This window comes from Salvelinus fontinalis, chromosome 14, assembly GCF_029448725.1.
Source record: "Salvelinus fontinalis isolate EN_2023a chromosome 14, ASM2944872v1, whole genome shotgun sequence".
NCBI classification, from domain to species: domain Eukaryota; kingdom Metazoa; phylum Chordata; class Actinopteri; order Salmoniformes; family Salmonidae; genus Salvelinus; species Salvelinus fontinalis.
Genome location: NC_074678.1, coordinates 43,439,174 through 43,449,941, shown reverse-complemented (window position 1 = coordinate 43,449,941; position 10,768 = coordinate 43,439,174). Strand labels below are relative to the sequence as shown.

Sequence of the window (10,768 nt, the reverse complement as noted above, 5' to 3'; positions counted from 1 at the left end):
TGGGTGACATGTCTGGTGAGTATGCAGGCCATGGAAGAACTGGGACATTTTCAGCTTCCAGGAATTGTGTACAGATTGTTGCGACATGGAGCTGTGCATTATCATGCTGAAACATGAGGTGATGGCGGCAGATGAATGGCACGAAATCTGGCCCTCATGATTTACATTTACATTTAACATTTAAGTCATTTAGCTGACGCTCTTATCCAGAGCGACTTACAAATTGGAAAGTTCATACATATTCATCCTGGTCCCCCCGTGGTCACTTTATCTCTGTGCAGTCAAATTGCCATTGATAAAATGCAACTAGGTTCGTTGTCTGTAGCTTATGCCTGCCCATACCATAACCCCGCCTCCACCATGGGGTACTCGGTTCACGACGTTGACATCAAACCGCTCGCCCACACGATGCCATACATGTGGTCTGCGGTTGTGAGGCCGGTTAGACGTACTGCCAAATTCTCTAAAACGACATCGGAGGCGGCTTATGGTAGAGAAATTAACATTCAATTCTCTGGCAACAGCTCTGGTGGACATTCCTGCAGTCAGCATGCCAATTGCACGCTCCCCCAAAACTTGAGACATCTGTGGCATTGTGCTGTGTGACAAAAGTGCACAGTTTAGAGTGGCCTTTTATTGTCCCCAGCACAATGTGCATCAGTGTAATGATTATGCTGTTTAATCGGCTTCTTCCTATGCCACACCTTTTAGAGAAATAAGCTTTTTGTGTGTATGGAACATTTTATTTTTTATTTCAGCTCATGAAACATGGGACCAACACTTTACATGTTGCGTTTATATTTTTGTTCAGTTTATATATGATTGTTCATTCAAATGTCATAACTCCACATGTTTTTGAACCTTCAGAGTTGCTCTTGGTTGGTGAGAGACAATCCCTGGTATCCAATGTGACTAAGCCCTCAACTATAGTAAATAATTACATGAAGCGTAATATAACACTTTTATTAAGCCTATAGGTTTAATTATGTATACATAAGTAAATGGCCTAATGACCACATTAAGCACTGTATGTTGTCAAATGCGTTATTAAATCCAATGTTTTATGATTACTTGCTATGGCAAAAGCCAATGTCACTTTTGGACAATAGGCTGATGCAAGTGCTATAATTTATGACAACTGAATATACGATAGACACTTAATTAATAGCTGTATATAATAGCTGTATATAGGCTATTATTCTCTAAAACAATGCCAGGCAGCGAGTGCTGGGTATGGGAACCTTTTACCACAAAAATGTTGAAGTGTCCCAACCACCCCTTAAATGGGGAAGTTGGTTTGGAGCAGAAAGCTTGGATTGCTATTACAAACCTAAAAACATCCCCTGTTTATGATTCAAGAATGAATGACAACCTGTGTGTCAGGAGGGTATATAACATACATTGAGAACAACAAGTCAGTTGTCTAGAGTGTGACAGATCTGATGTGATGTATTATGTTCAGGTGATCTCACTCACGTGCAGATTAAAGAAACTTTGGCCCCTTCTCAGTTTATCTTTATGATTCCACGCATATTATTTCTTCAACTCTTTCTCAAGCGTATTGGAGAAGAAGACCCAAGGTCCTACACGAGACCTTTTTCTCCAATGCGTTTTTAAAAGGAGAGAGGATGCAAGGAAAGATGAATGAGAAAGAGGCTTTGTATGTTCCTTGTGGCGGAGGAGATAAGAGGCTCTGTGTAGGCTTTTGAACGACGAAACATCAATGACAAGTTTCTCTGACCCCTAATTGACTATTCTGCTTTGAAAGCACCGACCGACTCCCCATACAACCAACTGTTCTTTTAGCTATCTATGGACCTGCTTTGAGTCCATTTATGTATGTGTGAAGTGTGAATTGGTCCTTATTGCTTAGATCTGATGTCACATCATTTTCTGTATCCCGCACAGACCTAATGCTTTGTCCCCCATTGCATTTGCATGCCAGGCCTTTAATAAGCCCAGCAGCTGCCCTTTCTTCAGTTTGAATCCTAATGATCACTTTCAAAGGAAAGCGGCCCTATCTCAAGTGTTGAGCACTAGGAAGTCTGCTGTCTGGCTCCCACTTCAAAAGCCTTTCGAGCGGTGCCCTGCCCCGGCACTGGCCAAGATCACCTCCAAGTTGTGTGTGGCTTTCTACAAGGAGAGTGTAGAGAAACGTATCTGAAGGAATAAGGTAAGAGTCTCTGGGCTACGGGGGTCTAGTCAGTTATTTCTCATGCTTTGTGTCGATAGAGCAGAGAAAAGTAATAAATGGGAGATTTTTTCTCCCTAAAGAGTCATACAATTGACACATTTGTTAAGCAAGCAAAGAGAGGGTCTGATAGCTGTTCAGTTTAAATGCACAATATTGTGAACTGCATTTAACCAGCTCCTTGTGGAGTTTCTTGAATATTATGTAGTCGTTTGATAAATTAGGCTAGGTTTCTTGTCCCGGGGGCAAGTATCTGCGGTGCATTAGGACACTGTTAGACGGAAATGTAAAATCAATTGAATAATATGTGATTCTAATAATTTTCTAAAATAAGTAGTACTGTGGATGTTTTACCATCACCACATTCTACAAGCTCAGTTGGAAAATACACAAGGCTAAATAATGACAAAGGTTAGCGTACACACAAAGGTTTTTGATATAGTGTATTCAACATTGATAACCCAGTTATGGTTGACAATATAGGTTTATATATATATATATATATCCCTGTTTGAGGAAGATTCTTATCAGAGGGGCTCATCTGGTTTTGACAGGAGCTCTCCAGTCTCACTTTGGGAGACAGTTATACACAGGTCTCCTAAAAATGTTTTATCTGTTAGAAGTCCTATGTTTGATTTGGATCTTTGTTAGCTTTTGCCGTAAAATGTAGAGCATGTAGTTCACTTAAAATGATGTCTTATTGATCAGATACTTTACAGCTTTTAAGAGGGAGTAGTGTCAATATCTTTGTATAGTATTCCTTCATGTTTTCTCTGCTTTCTTACAGATGATTTGTGTGTGAACCCAGCGGTCTTTTAGCTGGATGACTGTAATACACCATGAATATGGATGCAGCAACCTGAATAACCTGATGAAATAGGTTATTCATAATATTATGGACTGAATCGGATTTTTTTTTCTTCAATAATGATCAACAATGCATTGGCTATTGCACGTGTTTATACCAACGTAAGCAGTCGGGGTGAAAATGCGAAACATTTTCATTTGAATCTGGATTCCTTCCTAGCAAAGTCTTTGCAGTTCATCAATGTAAACAGTGTTACAAGTGACAAGATTTTCCCATTAAGTTGCCAGCATCACCGTTTTTTCAAAATTCATAAAATTCATAAACAATTCTTAGTTAACTAACAAAAACTAAATGTTGATTAAAAAGACAGTTAAAAACAACTAAATATAAATTAACATTAAGTTAAGCTGCCATCGGATTCCGGGGCATCCCCCAAGTCGGTGCTACACATTGGTAGTACGGAGGAGTAGCTAGTCAGCTACTTACAGAGTCCATAAGGAGAGGCTGAGGACGTCGGGGACAGCGAGGTGTGGTAAAGGCTCCGGACCGGTCTCTGACTGACTCTGATATGACCACCGACCTCCCTTAATGTGACCAAAATGCTCCCCCCATCCCTCCACCGCTCAGACTGTTCTACCTCCATTCTTGCTTCAACTCCCTGACTATTGATCTTCTTGTATCTCGTTTGGTTCATTGAAATTTGGTTTGTTGTATGTGTTACTGCAATTCAGCTTTTAGCTGCCATAGTACACAGGAAATGAAATAAATAATTATCATCGTACATTATGAGGCTGGTTCTGGTCAAACCCACCAATGCAACGCGTCGGCTCGATTCAACAGGAGACGCTTGCAACGACCAAGACCCGGATCACTGCAACTCTCGAGGGCAGTCCCTACCAGACAAAGCCCCTGAGGTCATGCAGTATCGCTACTCTGGAACTGCTCTCCAGCCCCAAACGTCAATACCAGAGCAGAGCAATAGCAGCATTTCCACTTCCACTTCTCCGCCACAGGCTACTCCAAATGGAGTCGCTCCACCACGGAAATCTACACCATTAAAAACTACACTGTCAAAACTGAGCAATCAAGATCTCCTGCTCTTTTGTAGCCAGGTGGGTGGTACTCTTGAACTGCAGCGTGAAAGCCCACTGTTGGCTGAGTGGCATGGGACCACGGTGGGACGTCCTGATGAGGACTGTGGCTCTGTTTGCTATTCTCCTAGTACAAAACATGGATCAGAGGTGGCCGGTTTCCAGCCACAATCAAAGCAGGGCTTCTTGAAGGACTGCCTCTCCACATTCTCCAAGAAGGGAACTCCTCCTTCTCTACAGTATACCCACTCCTATCCTCAGAACTCCCTGGTGTCATCGTCATCCCGGTTTTTCAGGCAGAAACCAAGTCAAGAGGATCCCTCAACAGAGACTATCAATCACGAGAAGGATAATTTCACATCCCGATGCAGAGGAGAAGACGGGCTGAAGGAGTATAATCAATGGCAGCAGCAGACCCATAATCATTTCAAGATTAAAGAGCATAACCTACCACCAGTCTCGACTACTGAAAAAACAGAACCTTCGCTCAATATACCTCTGAATGGCAATGAGTCAAGTAAAGTTAGGCAGCTCTTGGTTTTGTCTAAATCTCAGGACCAACAGCAACTTCCCTTAGATACACAACACCAATGGACGCTAGGAAACGGTTTACCTAGCTGCTGTGCCAATGAGTGTGGAGTACATTGTGGAAGCCAACAACCTTACTTAAACCAGCAACTACAGCAACACCCTCAAAGGCAGCATTGTTGTGACCATCTTAGCATCCTAAAATGCCATCAGTGTTCTCTCTACCCATCCAGCAGCAGCCCACGAGTGAAGAATTCATTCCCGGCTACTAGCGACAAAAGCAGTGTTCACTCCTCTTCCAGTAGCCAGCGGTGGCCGGAGAACCATCAACTAGAGGGAGAAGGGCAACGACAAGGGGAGCAACAGGTACATCCTCATACCAAAAAGGTTGGCCATGTTGGTTCAATGCCTTCCCTGTCCAAGAGCAGTAGCCCACTCCCACCCGACACAGTTGTGACAAGCGCTAAATACAATGGGGATGTTGGGAGACCCCTGAGCAGCTTAGGAGCTTCGCCACCCAACCTTTCAGAGCTGGACTCAGCGAGACAAGAGCCCCTCCAGACTCTCCACAGGTCCGTCCTGGAGGAGGTGTTCTCAAAAGGCCTCAGTGAGGACAATAGTAAGGCCAACAGCGAGGGAGGAGGAGACGCGCCACAGAAGAGGACTAAGGACATTGGCTACAGATTGGGCCAGCGTAGAGCGCTATTTGGAAAGCGCAAACAGTTGAGCGACTATGCCTTGATCTTTGGGATGTTTGGGATTGTTGTCATGGTGACGGAGACGGAACTGTCCTGGGGGGTTTACACGAAGGTAAGAAATGTCTAAAGTGCAGTGGATTGACCAGTCATAATGTCATGCAGAATTAGAGGTTTACCATGAATATGAGGCCTAGAGAAATGGTAAGACAAGACATTTTAAAAGAGGGGATCTTAATTGTCTATCTTCTCTGCAGGAATCCTCATACTCATTTGCTCTGAAATGCCTTGTCAGCCTTTCAACTGCTGTATTGCTCGGCCTCATTGTGATGTACCATGCACGGGAAATACAGGTGATATGCCACCATCACCATCTCAACATTATTACAGTTTTTCCCCTTGCTCTCTTTTCCCCCGCATCTAAATCTCCTTGTTTGCCCTCCTTTGATTACACCTACACACACACAGCTCTTCATGGTGGACAATGCAGCTGATGACTGGAGGATTGCTATGACGTATGAGCGGATCTTCCTGGTTGTGCTGGAGCTGCTGGTCTGTGCCATCCACCCCATCCCGGGCCAGTACATCTTCACCTGGACAGCCCGGCTGACCTTCACCTACACACCCTCATTGACCAATGCCGACGTGGACCTCGTCCTCTCCATCCCCATGTTCCTCAGGCTCTACCTAATCGGTCGCGTCATGCTGCTGCACAGCAAGCTTTTCACGGACGCCTCGTCGCGAAGCATCGGCGCCCTCAACAAGATCAACTTCAACACGCGGTTCGTCATGAAGACCCTCATGACCATCTGCCCTGGCACGGTGCTGCTGGTCTTCAGCGTCTCTTGTTGGATCATCGCGGCGTGGACGGTGCGTGTATGTGAGAGGTACAGGCCCCAGACGCAGTAGGCATTCCATCAACACTGTATCACTACTACCCAGTACATTTCTCAGTGAATTAGATCCTTATGTAACATTAATGCCTCTCTTGATTAGGGTTGGCTCAAGATGTTGATATGGACTTCTACTATGCCTCTTTGCTTGATATATAATGAAGCATACATAAATGTATGGGATACAGTATAAGATGTTATACTGTAAAAAAGAGATACGTGTTTATTATAATACATGTATATTTCTTGTTCCTCCAGGTATCATGACACACAGGAAGTGACCAGTAACTTCCTCGGGGCCATGTGGCTCATCTCTATCACCTTTCTCTCCATTGGTTATGGAGACATGGTCCCTCACACTTACTGTGGAAAGGGTGTGTGTCTACTGACTGGAATCATGGTATGTTTCCTATGCATCCGCAAGTGTCAAAAGAGATCTATGACATTCAGGATGAGGCAGCTCTAAGGTGTTAAGTTCAAATTTCTCAGAGTAAAAACTCTATTCTTCCCAGAGAATCGATACAGCTGCATTAGACAAAAACCTTTTCACACAAACACTGATATGTAACCCTTCCTCCTAGGGTGTCTCCTCCGACACGTCTGTACAAACATTGTATCTTTACTGCTAGGCAGGACACTTAAGTGATACGGGCCATAAACTTTTCTTTCTCCCTTAACGTGACCTGACCTTACCTCGACCCCCTTCATCACTAATCCAATGGCTCTCTCCCCTTATCAATGCCTGCCACTTTCCCTACACTCAGTACATTCCAAGCTTAATTGCACACACAATATACCTTCCTTCTACAGATAAGCATTAACTTCTGGTGTAGACCCTCTAAACACTCAATATTTCAATATGATACCTGATAGTTAACCCTATCCCAAGTTTAGGAGTTAGTACCCAGAACCAGATCAGGGTAATCCGAGAACGGGTTTGTAGTTGGATGAACTATGGTGATAATACTGATACACTGACCATACTGGCAACAGCAACAAAACAAACATATACGCTACATGTGTTATTATATTGAATAAATAATATCTAATGAGATATTGTAGATATTTTTCAAATAAAGGTAAAATAAAAATATAAAGACAACACTTTTACTCATGAAAAAGTATTACTGCCTTTGTCTTTTCTCCCCAGGGGGCTGGCTGCACTGCACTGGTGGTTGCTGTAGTTGCCAGGAAGTCCGAGTTGACCAGAGCTGAGAAGCATGTTCACAACTTTATGATGGACACTCAGCTCTATAAACGAGTAAGTGGACATTAGAGGTCTTCATGGCTCCAAAATGTTGGGCCTGACCCAAACTGAACCCTTGGATTTATGACCCTAACCTGATATGTTTTGGATTATCAAAATGTTTTATGAAGAGACATTATAAATAAAGAAAATGCCCCCCAATCAGCAACCCAGTAAGCAAAATGTTGTTGACAAGACATTGAAGATGCATCTTTGTCTGACATTGAAGCCACTTTAGTTTTCAGTTCTAAGTGAAAGTTTAAAAGATGTATTTTAAGACATTATCAAGGCATCTTTTTACAGAAGTTGAAAATACGTCTATTTTGGTTGTTGTTTCTACGGCAAAATATCAAAGAAGAAAACACCATGCCAAGTTATGTCCCAATAAAATAACAAAATGGGGCAAAATGGAGATTAAAGTATCGATTACTCATTATTGTTTCTATCTGTCACTTTCACTTATGACAGACTTTTCAAAAGCTTCAGAACTGTCAGTGATCATGTTTGAAGTTTACTGACACAACCAACAGAATATTCTAACTACAACAACATTCTCAGTAACAGTTACAGCAACTGAACCCTTGCAAAGTACACTGAGTATAATTCTAATGAGCTCTGCCCCCAAACAAGGACAGTCTTTAAAATCTGGACCAATCATAGACTAGTATTATTGGGCAAATCAAGGCCGATCCAGACAAGACTAAATCTGTGATGGTCACCGACTTTACAAAAGTGATCCGCTCAAACACACCCAAGGCCAGGGTGGATGAACCAAATGTCAACCAATAATAAACGTCCATAGATGTCCTGCGTCAATCAGTGCTCACTGGGTTTGGCTGTCATGTTATTAACTGTAGGCCTGGATCATAATCATGACAACTTTTGAATTGTATTGTGTGTATATGTTTTATATACACTACCGTTCAAAAGTTTGGGGTCACTTAGAAATGTCATTTTTTTTGTCCATTAAAATAACATCAAATTGATCAGAAATACAGTGTAGACATTGTTAATGTTGTAAATGACTATTGTAGCTGGAAACGGCTGATTTCTTTATGGAATATCGACATAGGCATACAGAGGCCCATTATCAGCAACCATCACTCCTGTGTTCAAATGGCACGTTGTGTTAACTAATCCAAGTTTATCATTTTAAAAGGCTAATTGATCATTAGAAAAGCCTTTTGCAATTATGTTAGCACAGCTGAAAACTGTAGTGTTAATTAAAGAAGCAACAAAAAACTGGCCTTCTTTAGACTAGTTGAGTATCTGGAGCATCAGCATTTGTGGGTTCGATTACAGGCTCACAATGGCCAGAAACAAATAACTTCCTTCGGGAAACTCGTCAGTCTATTCTTGTTCTGAGAAATGAAGGCTATTCCATGCGAGAAATTGCCAAGAAACTGAAGATCTGGGACAACACTGTGTACTACTACAGCGCAAACTGGCTCGAACCAGAATAGAAAGAGGAGTGTGAGGCCCCGGTGCACAACTGAGCAAGAGGACAAGTACATTAGTACATTGAGAAACAGACGCCTCACAAGTCCTCAAATTGGCAGCTTCATTAAATAGTACTCGCAAAACACCAGTCTCAACATCAACAGTGAAGAGGCGACTCCGGGATGCTGGCCTTCTAGGCAGAGTTGCAAAGAAAAAGCCATATCTCAGACTGGCCAATAAAAATAAAAGATTAAGATGGGCAAAAGAACACAGACACTGGACAGAGATATGGCTTTTTCTTTAAAAGGTTTATTGCCGACAAAGCGCGATCGGCTTGAATCCCGGCCCAAGTCCCATGCTACCATAATAGGACTGTACCAAAACATTTCTGTTTTCTGGAATGTTCCCTACAGGTGAAAAACACAGCTGCCAATGTGCTCAGAGAGACATGGCTTATCTACAAACACACCAAGTTAGTCAAGAAGATTGATCACGCCAGGGTACGCAAACATCAGCGGAAATTTCTGCAAGCCATTCACCAGTAAGTAGTGTGCCTTTTCAAACCATTGTTAAATAAATAGTTGATGTGTGTATATCTGTGAGTATGTTATGCAGCCCAACTTACCCCTTACCTTTGCCCTCCATAACTCACTTCCACTTCACTTTCCCCTAGACTGCGCAGAGTCAAACTGGAACAGATGAAACTCACAGACCAGGCTAACACACTTGTGGATCTAGCCAAGGTGCACCTTCATGATCATCTTCATTAAGCACCTTGATTATCATCATATTTAAAGTATACATTTCTTTCTAAACACTGATCACAAGTTTGACACACCGTTTTTGCGCCACAGACTCAGAATATGATATACGACCTGGTGTCTGACCTGCAGCTGCGCAGCGAGGAGCTGGATAGGAGGATTGGTAGTTTGGACGACAAACTGGACTCCATCCTAGTCAATCTGCAGGCCCTACCCAGCCTGCTCTCCCAGGCGGTCACACAGCAGCACAAGGACTTCCTGGATTGCTTGGCCCACCGTGTACGGAAAGCCTCGTCGGAATCTGAGCTTCACTGGGTTCCCGCTAGGTGCCAACGGTCCCTTTCCACTGCACCACAGACCATACCTTACAGCTGACAGCCTAGCCACTATTGTGACCTTAAATTATTTATTTAATAGTGTATTTCATACTACCCCAGGGACAGGGGCATTCTATCCTCTGACAATGAATTTGAGCATGGTTATACCTCTCCAGCCCCATCCCTCAGCCGTTTACCAAAAGAAGTAGCGGGCGGCCGGTTTGTTGTTTTCCAAATCCTGGAATGCCAGTCTGTGTACCTGGGCCATTCTTGAATTGCGGTGGCATTTAGGCATGGCATTTAGAGAATAAGTAATTTTTTGTGCAGCCCCCCCCCCTCAAAAAAGGGAAAAATGCCAGTCTTAATAAAATCCCATTACACCATCGTGCTAGGGTGGCTAATGCTGCTCCCCTATTAGCCACCCTAGCTATTGCCCGCTACATTACCTGCGTTGGGACACCAAAGACCAGACGACATACTTTGGCAAAACTCATTAAGTTCTAAACGATGCTTCAGATTTATACCCCCTGTGACGTGTCTGGGTTTCCCCTTTTGTCTGTGGTGTAACAGCCTGCATTATAGCTGTCGAATCAGTGAGCTGCTTTTGTAGTAGTCATGAAACCACACCCGCTTTAGAAGTTTAGAACGAGAAACTGCAGGCTATATAGAAATAATGACAATTACATTTAAAATGTAAAATTAAATATCAAGGATTTATCAGACTAAATCAGTGTATATTACATCACACATTCCAGTGTTTGAACTTGTAACACGGTTGCATGGAATTTCTACTAATGC

General features: G+C 42.9%; 1 protein-coding gene across 1 annotated transcript; it reads left to right on the top strand.

The window, feature by feature from the left end:
- The first annotated feature begins 3,771 nt into the window (after positions 1-3,771).
- Positions 3,772-10,034, top strand: LOC129810917 (small conductance calcium-activated potassium channel protein 1-like). The gene is made up of 8 exons (XM_055861911.1): positions 3,772-5,428; positions 5,571-5,666; positions 5,782-6,200; positions 6,465-6,606; positions 7,357-7,467; positions 9,306-9,433; positions 9,566-9,635; positions 9,747-10,034. The coding sequence occupies exons 1-8, from the start codon at positions 3,785-3,787 to the stop codon at positions 10,026-10,028; spliced, it is 2,892 nt and encodes a 963-aa protein (XP_055717886.1). The 5' UTR covers positions 3,772-3,784; the 3' UTR covers positions 10,029-10,034.
- The last annotated feature ends 734 nt before the right edge of the window (positions 10,035-10,768 follow it).

Excerpts from the sequence above, each read along its gene's own strand:
- LOC129810917 (XM_055861911.1), top strand. The coding sequence starts at position 3,785 with ATGAGGCTGGTTCTGGTCAAACCCACCAATGCAACGCGTCGGCTCGAT. Across the intron at positions 5,667-5,781 it reads ACCATGCACGGGAAATACAG|CTCTTCATGGTGGACAATGC; the intron begins GTGATATGCCAC and ends ACACACACACAG. Across the intron at positions 6,201-6,464 it reads ACGGTGCGTGTATGTGAGAG|GTATCATGACACACAGGAAG; the intron begins GTACAGGCCCCA and ends TTGTTCCTCCAG.